Source organism: Nothoprocta perdicaria, unplaced genomic scaffold, assembly GCF_003342845.1.
Source record: "Nothoprocta perdicaria isolate Ctin4 unplaced genomic scaffold, notPer1 scaffold_12, whole genome shotgun sequence".
NCBI lineage: Eukaryota > Metazoa > Chordata > Aves > Tinamiformes > Tinamidae > Nothoprocta > Nothoprocta perdicaria.
The window spans coordinates 5,005,523-5,022,285 of NW_020454316.1; the positions used below are offsets into that span (position 1 = coordinate 5,005,523).

At 40.9% G+C, this 16,763-nt stretch overlaps 2 protein-coding genes across 2 annotated transcripts in view; both read left to right on the forward strand.

The window, feature by feature from the left end:
* Positions 1 to 446: 446 nt before the first annotated feature.
* On the forward strand, positions 447 to 3,301 carry ZFAND2A (zinc finger AN1-type containing 2A). Its single transcript, XM_026054118.1, has 6 exons — positions 447 to 520; positions 886 to 980; positions 1,682 to 1,810; positions 2,020 to 2,171; positions 2,669 to 2,758; positions 3,151 to 3,301. Exons 1-6 carry the CDS (start codon positions 466 to 468, stop codon positions 3,158 to 3,160), a joined length of 531 nt encoding a protein of 176 aa, XP_025909903.1. The 5' UTR covers positions 447 to 465; the 3' UTR covers positions 3,161 to 3,301.
* A 3,751-nt stretch (positions 3,302 to 7,052) lies between these two features.
* CUNH7orf50 (chromosome unknown C7orf50 homolog) overlaps positions 7,053 to 16,763 on the forward strand; it is a 107,518-nt gene continuing 97,807 nt past the window's right edge. Inside the window, exon 1 of the mRNA XM_026054169.1 lies at positions 7,053 to 7,164. Coding sequence (XP_025909954.1) covers positions 7,066 to 7,164 — 99 coding nt within the window. The 5' untranslated portion in view covers positions 7,053 to 7,065. The remainder of the gene's footprint in view (positions 7,165 to 16,763) is intronic.

Genomic DNA, 16,763 nt, shown 5'->3' on the forward strand with positions numbered 1-16,763 from the left:
GGCCTTTTCTGCCGAGATGGCCGTTTCCCGTGGTGGGGGGCCGCTGTGGCACCCCAGAACAACTGGAAGTAGCAGCCCCAGACTGCTAATGCCTCGGGTGGCAGGAGGGGGCATGCCCTTTCCCCACGGGCAGCCTCACCCTGTCCCCAACTGCTGCTGTGCCCCGTGTCCATCGCCATCCCGTCCTGCACCGTCACGACTCCCCCTCCCATGACTCAGCACAATCGCCCCTTGGCCACGTGCCTGGCCGGGCTCCACGGCAGGCGACGCAGGGCGGCGAACGCCATTGGCTGGGCCCGCCGTGACGTCATCGGCGGCGGCCGGCGCGGGCGGGGCGTGACTCAGCAGGCAGGTGAGCGGCGCGGGAGGGTGAGTCAGCAGCGGGGCGCGTAAAAGCGGCGGCGGCCGCGGCCGGGAGCGGGTTCGGGGCGGCGGGTGTGGGGTTCGTGTTGGAGCGTGACCGCCATGGAGCTGCCGGACCTGGGCAGGCACTGCGCCGAGCTCGCCTGCCGGCGCTTGGGTAAGCGGCGGGGCTGCGGCGGGCCGGGCGGTGCTCAGGGGGAAGCTGGGGTATCTCCCCGGGTATCTGTTTTGCCTCTGGCTCCTCCTAAGTAAGTCTAGTAATAGCCGAGCCCGCATTGCTGTTCTGGCCTGTTGCTGAAGTATTTTAAAAAGTGAATTTGGCTTTAGGCTTTTGATTTGGGCTTAGATTTGTCACTTTTGACTAATGTGTTGCAAAAACTTTATTTTAGGAATTATTAGGATACACATGGTTTGTGTTAGTAGTCTGATTTTCTACTGTAGGAGTGTATAGAGGTGTAAGTGTTCTGCTATAAGCTCCTTTTGTGCCATGAGAATATTTTTTTTCCTTTTTATTTTCTCCAGACTTCCTTCCTCTGAAGTGTGATGCATGTGGGGAAGTTTTCTGTAAAGACCATATCCGATATGATGACCACAAGTGCAGTTCTGCCTACAAAAAAGTAAGTTCCTATAATGGGACTGTCAAAAACTTACACTATAGAGTGGTTAAACTTTTTATATAAAGGCTTTGACAATTGACCTTTGGATTCAGTAGAAATAGGTGGTAGACCTACCAGGTGTAGCTTACTGATACAGGTAAAGTTCTGATGTAGAGAAACATTCCTTCCAAGTTTAGAAGGAATGAATGTACTAACTTTAGTACAGCTGTGTTTTAGTTTCTTTCACTTATGCCACTTATGCTCCCCTTTTTCCTCTGCCTCCTTCCCTCCCTTCCCCCCCCCCCCCCCCCCCCAAAAAAAAAAGTGTTTTACTCCACTAGTAATGCAGTCTGTGTCTAGAACTCTCTCCAGACTGTGTCTTTGAAGTTGAAAGGCTGGCAACTACTGGGTGAAAGAATAGTGCTAAGCACTGTCCTCTGCCCTGTACTTGGGCTTCCTGAAGTTAGGGTTTTTAAACGCTCCAAAGCTCCAAATTACATTTGAAGCTATTGAATATTTTGAAACCAAGGTGTTTTTTGATGACTTGCAGCTTCTTTTATGAAGGACATCTGTTGCAGGGAACTTTGTGTGTGTTGGGAAAATTTGAGAATAATCAGTAAATCATTAGAATGCAAAGCACTTGTGAATATATGTTCTTTTTTTCCCTTCTCATGGTGATTGTTAGAACTGGATTGTGTTTTTGAAGTGTTGTGTGTTCTCAGAATGTGCAGGTTCCAGTGTGCCCCCTCTGTAATGCACCTATCCCAGTACGGAAAGGGGAAATACCGGATGCTGTGGTTGGAGCCCACATGGATAAGAACTGCAAATACAATCCAGCTCAGAAACAGAAGGTATGGAAACTTGCTGTTGGGATCTGAACTGCCAGCCTACTGTTTGTGGATGTAGGGCTCTGTGCTTGGCCGTTAGGAAGAAAACGGAGCTTGTTGTGTTTCCCCTTCCTTCTAAAGGCACTTGAGCATTCATCCTTGGCTTGGTTGCTGTCTGGGAAGCTGATTGTAGAAAGCCAGCAAACATTCTAAACTTGATGTCCTCTGTTTAGATCTTCACAAACAGATGCTTAAAGCCTGGCTGCAAAAGGAAGGAGCTGATGAAGGTGGTTTGTGAGCAGTGCAGTGGGAACTTCTGTATAAAACACCGGCATCCACTGGATCATGACTGCAAAGGGAGTGGCCACCCTCTCTCCAAGGCTGGGTAAGCTCTACTTGGGTCACTTTGTTTAGCTGTAGCATAAGTTACAGTCACAGTGGTGGGTGGGGAATGTTGGCAAATAATCCTATTGCCTACAGGATGATGCTTTGTCAGAATGTTGAGAAAGCTTAGCAGGAAACAGTGACTATTTTACTGAAGTAGTTTGGGTTTGGTTTCTGGAAATCTGTGAGCTAAGATGAGAGCTTTTAGTAAAACTTTCCCAAAGCTCTTCTAAATGTATCTGACCCACTCAAAGAAGGTGGATGTTTCATGACTGAGAATATACCGTCCAACTCCAAGTACCCTTTGAGGCCTCAGTGTAAATATTAAAATCCTAAAATTTTGCCCAGAAACACTGAATAACCAAGAATATGAAATGAATAAATTTTTTGCCAGGCAGAACTTAAACTTAACTGTACTACATCTTTCTCTTGTAGGCAGACATATCTTTCTTGCTGTGTGCAATAAGAGGTGCTGAGCCTGGTTGTATTTCTTTGTAGATATGCAGCTCTGATGAGAGCCTCTGAAAGTGCCTTCAAATCACCAGGAGCAATTGGAATGCCCTCTCATGGGAATCTCCAGCACAACAGGTATAAGCTGCAGGATGAGCAAAGCTAGAATACTATAGTATTGTGTCTGTGTATTTGAGTGCTGCTGTTATGTGTAGCTGCATCTACTCTGGAGTTCAGTTGGCCTTTGATCAGTGTTGGGAATGCAGAGGAGGACATTTGGAGATCTTTCCTCACTGTACTTTATCAGTTAAAATGGCTACATAGACTCAAGGCACTTAGAATTCTCTATTGTAGTAATTGGCTGGTGTCTCACCTATTCAGTATGAGGCCTGGTCAAGTTGTTGGAAAATGTTTTTTCAGCAGAATGTGGTGAAAACAGTTACCATAAATAGACCAATTCCATTTCTGCAAAGGTGTAAGTCCTTGTGTTGAGCAGTTCAACTCTTACAGTGCATTCTTATGTCTTTCAGATGCAGATAGAAGCTGTTCCTGCTCCTGGATCAAAACTTCCTACTTCTAAACTACTTTTGTCTAAAGTTCTATTATATTTTCTATGGAAATAAAGGTTACTTTTGTATCTTAATACTTTATGTTCAATAAATGCTGCCTTTTTCAAGCCAACTTGACTTGTTCCTATATTTGGAATAGGAACTATAATACTACAAAAACTCTGAGGGAACAGGGATGGGGGTTGGTTGTGGTAGAAGACTAGAAGTAGGATGAAGCATAGCCAGCTCTCCCTAGGTCCTGCTAAGTCTGAACTGTAAGTCTCCTGAGATGAAAGTCTGAAATAGTTTACTGTCAATTCTCAGATCCTTTTGGAAATGATCTGGCATACAGCACTGCATTTTACTTGACAAACAGCTTGCATCAAGCAGAAGCTTGGTTTGTGTAAGCTGTTCCTTCACCTCTGGATGTCACTGGAATACTTGATTTATAAATCCATACCTAGTTTTCCTTAGGCTCTCCCTAAGTAATTCACCTAGGACAGTGTTCACAGAGGATGGAGAGCATCATTCTTCATACTTTATTGCTCCTTAAATAGAAATCTAGACTTCGGGAGGGTTTTGTAGTGGGGACCAAAAAAAAAAGCCAGATAAAAGTAGGCTCACTTTCATCGTAACAGAAGAGGTAAATGGCAGCAGTGTGTGTGTGTGTGTGTGTGTGTGTGTGTGTGTATATATATATAGGTTCCTCTCCCTGTTTTCCCCAAAAGCTTCTTCAAACAAGTGAAGACATAATAGATATAGCAAAGCTGTTATCTTCATCAGCTCTTTAAAACTGCATGAGCTGCATGCAGCTGCTTAGCTTGGGGGCTGAAAGCTGTGGCTTGATGAAAGGGGAGTGTGCTGTTAATGAACAATGCTAATTCCCCACCTGGGATCTAAGTAGACCTCTCACCCAACAAATTGTGAGAAAAATGCCAAGACTCCTTGATGATGTCAGGGGGTCAGGACCTCAATTTCATGTGTCATTGGAACTATTCTTAGTGCACACTGGGGCTGGTAGGCTGCAGTGTTGGTTTTGAACCAATGGAAGGGGTAATTGCACTCCCTTGAATCACCTGCTGCTATGAGCTCTGCTGAGGTAGAAGAAAGAGCAGTTTGCTAGTAGTGGTACATTCTCTAACCAGGGAAAAAGGTTTGCTAGTGGCTGAGATGCAGAATCAAATGACCGTTAATGTATATACTTCATGCTATCTTGAAGTCTGACTATTATGGAAAGGCTTCTGTGCTGTCTTTTTTTTTTAACCTTTAAGAATCTCAGTGCTTAGAATGTTGCCCAAAGAGATGTGAATTTATGGTTGTTCATAGGAGTAGCATATAAAGCTTCTTTTCCCCTCCTGCTTTGGAGGGCACGAATATAATGCTAAAGTCAGAGCCACCAAACAAAAAAAAAAAAAAAAGTACCCTTTCCACCATTCAGTTTCATCCCACTGCAATTTCTCCTTATCTAATGAGAGAGTTTTCTAGAGGATGACTAAAGCTGCTCTCATCATCTGGTTGGTTATTCATTTGATATTCTGAAATTCATTATTCATTCTGGATGGTTGTGCATTGTTCGAGAGGCCTCTTCTAGCTATGTAGGAGGCAATAGCTGGACTGGAAGGACATGTTAGGTTGGAAGGTACAGGCTGCTCCTGTTAATTCTGTAAGCTACTGTTTTATGCACTCGGCCCAAATTTGGGCTGTATCTGTAATACTGTGTTTCACCAGAGGATGTCACAATAGGATGTGTAATAGAATCATCATTCTTGGCTGTCTAAGCACAGAAAACACTGCTTTCCTTATTCACACTGGAACACAAGCTTAAATTACAGTGCTAACTTTGGATATTGCCTCTTGTTGTTTATGGGCTGAGCTCTACACCCATAACTCAGCCCCAGCTTATTCCTAGAGTATTATCTCAGTTTTGGTGCATCAGACCGGGTGCTGTGCATCCCCTCGTCACAGCTGCAGCTCCTGACTGTCATGTGAGGGCACAGGCCTCAGCTGAGAGCTTCTGCCTGGCCTGGGAGCCATGGGGGCACCTGGGGGCATTCACACCCTGCCCTGCAGGGAGGAGAGGGGAGGAGAGGCAGATGAGGTGAGACCTGACTTGGGTGGAAGAAGGGAGAAGAGGTGTGAAGGTTGTCCTATAAGCTGTAGGCATTTGATAGAGGGTGTTGTGACCACCATTATCTGCCACCACCACTAGCTGCTCTGGTGGTCAGTGCAAATGGGACCTGAAAACCACTGTGTCAGGTTATCAGGAGGAGGAAAAAAAAAAAAAAAAAAAAAAAAAAAAAGGTTTAATCTATCTATGTTTTCTTTCTCTAAGTATTCTCACCCTTAAAATGGCCCGGGGAGGAGTTGTGGAAAAGTCTGTGTGCATAGTGCCTATTTATAGGAAAGGAAAACATGGAAACTGATAATTTTCCTGGAAATGTCAGCCTGGGAGGTGTCTCCTCACCCCCTCAAACCACAACATCTGCCTGCGGCCAGCCCGTGCCTCAGACACCCCCTGCAGCCTGTGCTGGTTCAGGCCCTGGCCCCTCGCACCCCGCCCGCTAACGAGAGGGAGGGAGCGCCGGCCGGGCGGCGCTGGCAGGCGGCTCGGCCCGCAGCGCGGCTGGATCCCGGCGGGCCCCGCTGCGCTCGGGCCGGCCCTGCCAGGCCCGGGACTCGCCAGGCCCGGGCGGGCCCGTAGCATCACCCGGGCAACGGCGGGGCGGGGCGAGCTGTGAGGCCCCGCCCACACAGGGGGACGTCTTCTACGCACCTCGGCGCGTAGAAGTGACGTCAGGCTCCACCAGCCGGCCGGGCCGTTCCTAAGCACGCGCAGCTCCCACTGAGCGTTCTAGGCGGAGCGCGACTTCCTATTGGCCGCTGCGGTGATTGGCGTGGCGGAGGCCAACCAGGCTCCGCCGCCGGGTCCGCAGGGCCAATGGGAGGCAGGGGGCGGGCTGCGGCGCCAAGCGTGGCGCCCGGTTGAATGTGCCGAGGAGGCGGGTCKGAGRGGKGSGKGSGGGRKGGGGGGGGGGGGGGGGCGCTCTGCGGTGCCCCGTGGCCCCGCTCGTTTGGACCGTTAGAGCCCAACGGCCGCGGGGGCTTCGCTCGTTTGGACCGTTAGAACCCAACGGCCGCGTGGGTCCCGCGCGGCTCGGGGGGCAGCTCGTGGCAGGGCTGAAATGGGGAACTGCAACGTTGCTTTTCCTTTTAAAAGGGAACATTTTAGAGTGTTATTAAAAAAAAGAAGTGATAAACTGGCTCATCACCGTCCCTGGGATATTGCTGAGTGACAGAGCACAACGCTCCGGGCCGTCTGCGGGGGTTGGTTTCCCAGGTTTCCCTGACTTGCATTTACAGCTAGACCTGACTTCAAACGAGGGTGTCCTGCGGTTCCTCCCGCCCGCCTTCCCCCTTAGGCCTATGTAAAGTGAAAGACAATCAGCGAGACATAGTTCTTTAAGCTCAGTTTTCTTATTTTTATTTTTACAATACTCTTGTATTTACAGTGAGAAAGAAAAGCTTGTGGTGTAAACAGAATTATCAGTTTGAGAATAAGGTAGATTTATTGTTTGCTTGTGGGTATGAGCACACCTGTATATTAAAGTTTTGTTAAAGTATTTAGAGCAGAGGTGGGTCTGACTAGTGCAGTCTGGTTTGGCAGAATTAGCAACAGGCCAGGTGGTTAAATGTGATGTGTGATAACCCATGGAAAGGGCACCATCCGTTATGGTCGTTATTGCGGTGAGGGTTAGCGAAGGGTTTTCTGTGGTGGGGTTTAAGAGAGGGTAATAAGCCCAGCCTTGACTCTTCCATGGGAGAATGCATTAGCTTGACTATAATGTTTCTAATTGCATAATGTTCTATTTTAGAATGGCAAAAATGAAAAACAGAGAAATGAAGGAAGAGAAAAGAAAAAAGCGAAAGCGGAAAGTGGCCCAAGAGGCACAGGAAGAATCTGAAACTGAACAGAAGAAAGAAAAACAAGATCTGAAGGTAGGTTCTCCTCGTTTTGGTTGTTCAATTCAATAAGATAAGTTAAGCCAAGAGTACATGCTCTCTGTGTTGAATTCTTTTTCAGTGCTTGAGATGGAGGATGGGTGAGAGCACGTGGATGAAAGGGGACCCAAATGGCTTTAAGCAATTGTCATATGGCAGTAGAGGCGTAGCTTAAGACCTCATGTGATCCTGAGTGGTTGGGAAAACATGAAAGGTTTTTCTATGAAAAGCCTGTTGGTTTTGGAAAGAATGTCAAGTGGCCAGAAGGTGTCAGCAGTCTCTTTGCTGTGTGGAACACTATGAATTAGTTTTATGGAAATAAAATTAGCAGCATGGAGATGCTGTTTAAATGAAAACTTAATTTCCTTTCTTTCCATCCCCTGTCCTTCAGTTATTTCACTGAAATATTTCTACTGGCTTATTAGTGTGCCTTTTTAAGGAGAAAAAAACCTGAAACTGTAAGTTTATTCTGGTGGGAATGCTACATAAACAGGGCATATCAGTTCGTCTGTTCTGAGTGGTTATTGTAGAAGAAGGACCAAAGAAATATGAGGTGGTTTAGTAGTGTAGAGAAATGGAGAAGAAAGATAAAAGTTTTTTCTTTAGGAATTCTAGGGGTGATTTTTAGGCACAATCCTGCAAGACACTTGTAAGTTTCCTGGCCTAACATAAAGTGGATTTGACTGTGACTTGTTACTTTCATTTATCTTCAGATGTAAAACCTAGTGGAGTGCATATAATAATAATAATTTTTAAAAAGTATTTCCTATTTTATTATTTGGTATTCTTAAGCTTATTTGACAAGAAAATTTTCTGGGAGTTCATTCACATGCGTGTCTCTATTACCTTCAGAGTTTGTAAAATGTACTAGAAGAAAAACTACTGGTAGTAGCTATTCAAAGGTCTACAGATTATGGAAATTCTTGCAGTTCAGAAGTCAGCAGAAATATTCCTAGGTAATGTAAGGAAAAAGCCCATCTACGCCAAAGCAAAAATGGAACAGCTGGTATTTATAGCTCAGTAAGGGGGTGTGTTTCTTATTCTTTCTTTGTATGGTGTGTATTATAGCTAGGTACACAAATATAATTCTGTTTTAGCAAAACAGTTTTACAAGAAAAACCTGTATGAAACTGAAATGACAAAATATTATTGCTGTGTCGATGTGTAACTGTGTCAATTTCATGTAGAAGTGGAAAAAAATGAACAAGTAAATTTCAAGCAAGAAAGCAGCGACTCTTTGGACTGTTTGGTGTCTTCTTGTAAGTGCACAAGAATACAAAAGTTATTTATTTTTGATCTCACATACAGTCAGAGTGGAAGAAAAGGCAAATAGCTATCAGTAGGCACAACAGTCCTTAACACTGTGAGAGCTGGTGTCGTTCGGTGCCTTAAACATGTGTGTACTGCTGCTTTTATGGAATACCATATAAGGTCTGTGACAAGTCATTTTTTGGCATCAACTTTATAAACTCTAACTGTTGATAGTGGAAAAGCATAAGTTAATAGAACACATTTTTTCTTTGTTTGAAATAGCCGAGAGTGAAAAATGCTGGGCAATTAATCAGTTTTACCGCAGAAATAGTTATTCGCTGTTGGTATTGACTATGGTTATTGACTATGCCAGTTTGTAATTGTTACTCAGCATGTGTACTCCTAGCTTTATGTAAAATACTCAGGTAATTTACAATGGCAGTTAATTTAAAATGCTTTTGGTCATCAAACCTTGTCAGCATGGAAATGGAGCCTGGAAAACAAGTGGAATCTGCATTGCTTGGAGGTTTGTACAGGAAGATTAGAAGCAGCACTGAGGCTACTCGGTTTGAGTAGTTCCAAAGAAGAAATTCAGATCAAAAGATTTGGACAACTGCTGAGAGTGTTTATTTTGGAGCCTTATTTTCTTTAAATTTGATTTTTCTTCTGTTACTTTAAAATAAGTTGGAGCCTTGACAGATTTTAATATTTTTATCTACAGAAATGCCTGAGGCATGCTGCCTGGCTCCTCATGAGCCATGATTGCCTTTTAATGCAGTAACTGAATTAAACAAAACTTTTTTTTTGGTCATTCTTGAAGCCAGAATGAATATGATCTAGTTCCCTTTGATGAATTGTGTATGTGATGGAAACAAGCCAAAAAATAGCTCTAGACCACTGAACTTTATGTAGAACACATAATTTTTGGTTGGAGAGAGGCTTTCTGAGTTCATTGAGTCACTGGTACTTACCTGTGATTTTTTTTTTTCTATTTTAGTAGAGCAGTTTTAGTGTCTAAAGTGAAAAATGCAAATCTCTAATTGATTTTGTTGTAGAACTGCAGGAGGCCGATGTAAAAATGTGTCTTAAGTGCCTGGATGTAGTGTTGCATTGATCAATCTTTCATGAAATTTGTTTGAAAAATTCTCAGCAGCCAAAGACTGAAGCAGGTTTCCTTGGAACAACTTGGCCTTTCAGCGTAATCTTGATGTTTTATTGATTTTTCATCTGCTCACTTTATTCTGTTTACATTAAATAGCAATGAGCAATTTAGATCCAATATAAATGTTTTCATGAATGATCTTAGAACCACACAGCTCTAAATGACTGAATGATATTGAACCTTATTGAACCTTGTTCAAAGAACCTTTATTGACAGATTGTCTTAACATTCATGTTTTATTTAGGTACTTGGCAATAAAGCTGTATATTATTAACAGTGATTTTTTAAAAAGTGTCTGAATATTCATTTTGCTTTTTATGATTTCTAGTTTGTCAGCATACTTGTATTTTAAACCTTGTTGTTCTTGGAGATCATTCTTTGATTTGTCACACAGTATGGGCATTAAGAAATGTAAAATGCACAGTCTAGACTGGTGGTCCTACATTAATATAGTGGCTTCTTAAAATGAAATATTCTTTTGAAAAGAATATTCACAGTATTGCTATAAAATAATCTTGAAATAACAGAAGCATTAGAAGTGTTCATTTGCAGTCACTCATGCCTTTATTTATGGATCTCTTCATCTTTCAAATTTTTAGCTGCTCCAGTGGCACCTAGTTTATAGGAAGAGCAGTCCTGACATGTACAGCATGTAGGTAGGGAACAACAAGCTGTGGTTGCCTTGTTTAGGAGGCTATTTGAAAATGACCTTATTGGTCTCCTAACCTTGCAATTTCAGAATAGACCCTGTTTCTGCAGTGATGTTTTTAGATCTGCGGACTTGCTCCCAAACAGTGAGAAATTCTTCCAGAGCTGAACAACAATTAAGCATGACACACTCAAAATATTATCCGACAAACTGTAACCTTAAGTAGAAATGAGTAGGATCAATCAATAATAAATCAGTCAATGATTAGAGATCAATAAACCCAAACCTTGTTATGTACAGTTGAAAACACACTATGCCCTCTTAGGCAATGGTCATGCAATCAATAGCAGTATTCTTGTAGGCTTCTAGGCAGTATTTTCAGCATTGCAAATGGTTGAAGGAGGAGGAATCAACATTTTCCCGAGATAAAGGCACAATCAGTGGGAAAGGAATTTAATTTTTGAGATTCCATACAAATAGTACAAACAATGGCAAATAAACAAGTAGCTCATAGTGTTTCTTTAATCAGAAGGCTAGTATGCAGGTGCCCAAACAGTAAGATCTGTTTACTAAATGGAAAATGGCAAAATCAGTAGGGAAAGCATTCTTCTGCTGAGCCTTTTTGGGGTTATTGCAGAGGCCAATGATGAGTTATTAAACTAGTTCTGCAGCAAAGCAAACTACAGAAAGCTATCCTTTAAAATCACTCGTTTGATTGTAGTGGTGGAAAACTGCATAAAATCACATTGTTTAAGCTATGGAGATAAACATTTTAGAACAAACTTGGTGGAATGGCTGAGAATGCTCCTTTGATACTATCTAAAAGGATACTTGTAATCAGGTACAATAATTTGGAATGAATGCAAACCAGGCAACACTACAGATCTTACAAAGCAAATCCCATAAAGCTGTCATCTGGAAGTGTATTTATTTCTTTGACAACTCACTAAATCATTATCAGAGTCTGTTGCCAAAAAATAGTTGTTTGCTGACAAACTCAGTAGCAAGTCCTTTATTTTTCCATTAATTTATTATTTTATTAATAATTAATAGGAGGCTTCTTTCATAGCCATCAAAAAACTTTTTTATTTTCCCTTCCTGAAAAAATGTTATCAAACTCCAACTTCAACTGTAATGTTTCAGTGTGTTCTTCTCATTTCAGACTGCCAATATGTAGCTGTGTCTCTACTTATATACAAAACTTTTCAGAAAGTACTTGTATTGCAACTCTGCTATCAGCTTTTCCTGTACTCGTTTACTTCTGCATTACTCTCTTAACCCAGTGTTGTATGCTTCAACGTCATGTGTGTTTATTAATATTTTTGCTTTAAAATTATGTGGAAAACTAGTCTTATATGCTGGAAAAAAAGGGGAAAATTACAGTAAAGTTCCTTTTATTTAGCTTAGACCTCCTAAAATAAGTATTTGACCTTGTATTGCTTTTTGGTCATTTGTTTTGTATCTCCAACATGCAAGTTTTGCCTTTCTTATAAAGAGATGACACAATGTTCCCCCCCATCCCATTTCTATCTAACAGTGCATCAGCAGTTGATAACAACATTTTGTTGAAATAGGTACCTCTGGTTAAGTTATCTTTCTTTTGATGATAAAGGTGGAATGATAACTATTTCTGAAAATGATGAAGGTAAATATCAGTATGGATGTTGCTTGTTTTGGTCACTTTGCATTGTTGAGCTTACTTCTCTTTTCCTTGGGTTACCTTTCAATTGAGTGTTTAACCTCATTCTATTTGTGTTTTCTTCCCCTTGCACCAAGAGACTGGTTTGCTGGTACCCACTGGCTTCTGATCACTTCTCTACAAGCTGGTCTCCTAATAGTAGGAAAAAAGAAAATACAAAGATATGGAATGCAAACTATGATTTGGCCCTTATAATTTAATGTGTGGGATCATTTTTTTCTCCTTAGTTAATATCTCAGAAGTATTTTTTCAAATTAGGAAGAAATAAATAAAAATCTTTCAGGGCAGCTTCATATGGGACCAAAATGTTTCCTGCTAACACTTTTTCTCAGAATATTTATAGCATTTTTAAGAAATTATTTTACTAAATTGGCTGCACATTTATTTATGTTTTAGCACTAGCAGGCTTCATTGTGACACCATGTAATACTTATAGATAATACTAGGCCTTTTGTAAACGGAATGTCTAAGAAGGTACAAAATAGTGTCTGAAATACGGATATGCATAGATTAGGCTGAATAATTTCACATTCCTTTGAAAATTATTTTTGTAATGGTAGGAATAAATTTCCCAGGAAAGAACATTCACAGCTGGGAAAACAGTTGCTACTTTGAAGATGGTTTTCCCAGGCGAAAGGCTCACGTCCCCAACTGTGTTTGGTATAAACAATATATGGTGTATTTCTTACTTCTGTTTAAAGGAATTGTGCATTCTTCATTGGACATCAACCAGCAAAAGTTTCACACTCACTCTGAGTATTTGCCTTAATCTGTATATATTTAAATTGAATTCCTTGTTTCTTCTTAGTGAATATCACCAGGATAGTAAAATGATAGGGAGTTTGGTGAAGCACAACAGTCCCTTCTCTGCTATACAGAAAATTCTTCTTCTCTTCTTACTCAGCGTTTCCTCTCAGTTCCCATTCTTTACTTAATGGTGAGAACTTTTCTTGAGTGTTCTGTCTGGTTTCCAATATAATTATTGCTTGAATGACTTAGCTGCAATTGCAATTTGCACCAAACTAAAGCTTAATGCAGGATTCCAACTGGTGGGCTCAAGTTACGAGTCAAGCTGTTGCTGAAGCAAGGAGTAGGGCTAAGTGTGCCCGACTGACAGAATGCCATTGCTTTTTTAAGTGATATGGAAGCCTCTCATAGGGACTTCTGTTAAAAGTGTAAACTACGGTGCATTGGTAGAATGATCTTTAAAACCAAAAACCATTTTGGAACAGGTAAAAGGGCTGCTTCTGTAGTGTATATATAAGAAACTAGAACTCTCTCATTTGGATTTTCCTTCTCCAAACTACCTTTTGTGTGTAGCTGCAATATTGTGAACCAAGTGAAAGATTAGTGTGTATTTAATATGTATATTAATGAGTTATGGAGTAGCTAAAATAGCTCTTAGACATTAGATCAAAGCCAAATGAATTCATACTTATAAAATGTTTGCCTTTTACATCCAACAGCTTATTAGAGTGGAAAGTTAGTGTTAGGCCTCTTAGAAGCTGCCTCAAACAAGGAGCCTATAGGGTTTGAGCATGAGGATGGCGTGGGGGAACCTCTTTCTTATACAACCAGGCTCCAACTTTGAATGCATTTACCTGTTCCTAATTGAATTCCATATGGGTTCTCCAGGACATCAAACGGAAGAACATTGTCCGATGTTTTATTAAATTTATCAGCATTATCTTAATAATTTGCATCTGTGAATTAAGCTTTTGCAAACAGCACGTACATTCAGTGAGGACAGGGCTCTGCTTCTGCAATGTTACAGTCTGAAACGTGTCCAAACTGCTTGGGGAATGTACTGAAAAGTTAGATCCAGATCACATAAAAAGGAGCAGGGGTTACATAAAAAAAGGAAGTCTTAACCATGTGGATGAAAAATACGTGTTTTTAATAACTGGCATTTTGTTCTAAGTCTATGTATTTATGTACCAAATAATAAATAGGAATTATTCATATTTGCCCATGTGTAATCTAACTAGGCAATTACAGAACTCTTATACTGAACCATAATACAAAACTCATGGAAATCAGTCATGACCTTTTCATAACCTGGAGTAGCTTTTTTATACCCTGTTGCCCAGTTGTATTTTCTGGTTACTTTGAAATAGGTGAGGTTTTCCTGTTTCATTAGATTAGTCCTGATCCTATAGGTCACTTAAAATCTAGCCAAGAGCCAGAAGGTCTCTAGCACTGAGGGTCAAGAAAAACAGATCTAGCAGGGAACAAGGTGAGTTCTCCATGGATCCTCATGCAGCCCATGTGGGCTGAGCATAAATTTAGGTTTGTGTGATGTGATGTTACTTCAGGCGCTCCTCAGCCAGCAAACTTGAGCTTTTGATCGCACCACAGCAACTTAAACAGTGTCATCACCAGCCATCTTTACATCAGGATGAGAACAGAGAACGTCACGTTTTTCACTCTTCTAAGAGTATGATCTGTTTACTGTCACATGCTAAAATCATCATGGTAAAATCATCATTAAGAGGTAATCCTTAGGACTTTATGTCTTTGAAAGCTAAAAAAAATTAAAAATTGAATTCTTGCAGGCATCATTTTTCATTATCTCTGCCTTGCTACTCAATCAATGGATGAGTGTTTGAAACATCGTAAGTAGCCTTTGAGTGAACATTTCCCTTTGTTTCTCTCTCAAATTACTGTGTGCACTTCACTTGTAACCTAAGCGCTGGAACACAAGAGTTATAAGCTTTATTCTATAGACAGGTAAAGGCTATTTCGTTCTTGCAATTCTGAATGCAGGGAGAATGGGAAGAAGAAAATCTGATTTGACATTATATTACAGGCTCCAGTGAGAGAACACTCAGGAAAGGTTTTTGCCACTGAGGCAGAAAAACGAATTTATCTCCACCACTATTAGGCAGTTCTACCTTTGAGCTCTTTCTGTCAGAATAGCCTTAGCTCCAATCTCAAGGATAATTTAACAATATTCCAGTAATGTTCCTGTTTTTCTAATATGCCTTTTTTTTTTTTTTCCAGCCAGTTTTTCTGAAGTCCTTCCAGAAGGCATATTCTATGCCATTTGAAAAGGTTTTAAATGTTTATTGTCAGTATATATATACACATCTATAGATAGAGGGGTTTTTTTGATAATAAATAATTCGGTAGCTTTCTAAGTTTAGAATATAGGAAAACTACTGTGTATGCCTGAAGAGGGCTGAACAACTTCAAAACAAAACAGTATGGAAATGAGGATTGGATATAGTTTTATCACTGGAGTTGACTTTCCTGACACCCTTCAGTGCTATTCTAAACAGACACATTGCACTATAATGGACTATAATTTTTAAAGCTGCTGTAGTGGAATTCACTGGATGTGTGGAAAGCAACTGAAGTGTGAGTAGAGAGTGGGTAGAAGGTACTGGGCTGATTCTGCACGATCTTGGGTCCTGAGAAGGCACTGCTTTTCTGTTGTCATCTTGGGTGGCTGGGTCAGGATGGGACTGTTTATTCTTAGCTTCTGGCTGTGTCATACTGCCATATGATGGAATGGAAGTCTAAAAGGGAGCCAGAAGCCAAAGGCTAAAAGTTTAGTGAACTGTATGTCAATGTGGAATAAATAGTTTGGACAATACCACTGAAGGAAGGACATCTAAATTATAAATATGAATGGAGAGTGTTCAGATTTTTCCAACTGTTGTGTTTGGCCTCAGAATGTAGTACAGGGCATTTACTGTAGTTTATCTCCCTGACAACAGACCTAAAAGTGACCAGAGGTAATCTCATATATGTCTTTAAAATAACATGTTCACAGCATCTATTGTTGCAGATTAAGCACAAAAAAGATAAAGGACAATCCCAACATGCAAATCATTTATTGGTGACTTTTATTAAATAGAACTGTAAAATAATTATTTCCTGAAGTAAATAGTCTTTGAACAAGGAATGGCCAGGTCTGACTGTGTAGTGGTGCGCTGCTGTGGATGTAAGTGGGAATGTGAGGGTGAACTTCTACTGCAAAATATATTCACAAGAATAAATTTAGCCCTATGTGTGGCTATGGCAGAAATCCTAAATATGTGTCTGATGAGCTGAATGGGTCAGGTGAGGCTTTTGGAGTTGATGGGAAAGATGGTTCTCTTGTCTTTGTTTTCTTTCTGTGAGAAATCACAGTGATTTAGCCCTGATTAAGACTTCAGGCTACTTTGAGAATAACTAAAGCATCAAACGAGGAAACTGTCCCCAGTTACATGATAAATATTGTTATAAACCTTAAGCCGTTCTCCTCGAACCCTTGCTCTCTCCAAATTAAAACCAAATGACTGTCTTTAGCGTTTTCCTTCAAAATGAAACAAATTCATTCTGTCACCTTTGCAAATAATTATCAGAATTCAAACTTTCCTTCTTTATATGCTGACTTATTTTTCTACTTATGTAGAAAAAAGTTGAATGAAATCATAATCAGGGTTGAACTCAACAAGGTTTTTCTTAGTGTAAACCACTTTGGAGCACATTTCTCATGTTACAATCCTAACCATTCAAAATTTTCCAGGCAACTTTTTCTCTTTTGCAATCTCACTGTAAAGAGCTGATAAACTATAGCAAAATCCCTGCATGGAAAAACAATTTGTTAGCCTCCAACGTAATTTGATGGCCGGAAAAAAGATTAGAGCCCGCATTACACAGCCAGTGAATTTTGCCTGAAACCTGAAACTTTAAAAGTATTTTCTTCCTGAAAAAGAAAAAAGCCCACCAATTTTTAAGCTTGCCTATTTGCAAGTTTAGTAGAATGGATTTTATATGCCAGATAAGTTGTTTCCAGTTAATAACATGCATGTCATTACACAAGGAGAATTTAAGATGAGGCTGAA

Coding starts and splice junctions, on each gene's coding strand:
- ZFAND2A (XM_026054118.1), top strand. CDS start 466: ATGGAGCTGCCGGACCTGGGCAGGCACTGCGCCGAGCTCGCCTGCCGG. Junction 981..1,681: donor GCAGTTCTGCCTACAAAAAA/GTAAGTTCCTAT, acceptor GTGTGTTCTCAG/AATGTGCAGGTTCCAGTGTG. Junction 2,172..2,668: donor CACCCTCTCTCCAAGGCTGG/GTAAGCTCTACT, acceptor ATTTCTTTGTAG/ATATGCAGCTCTGATGAGAG.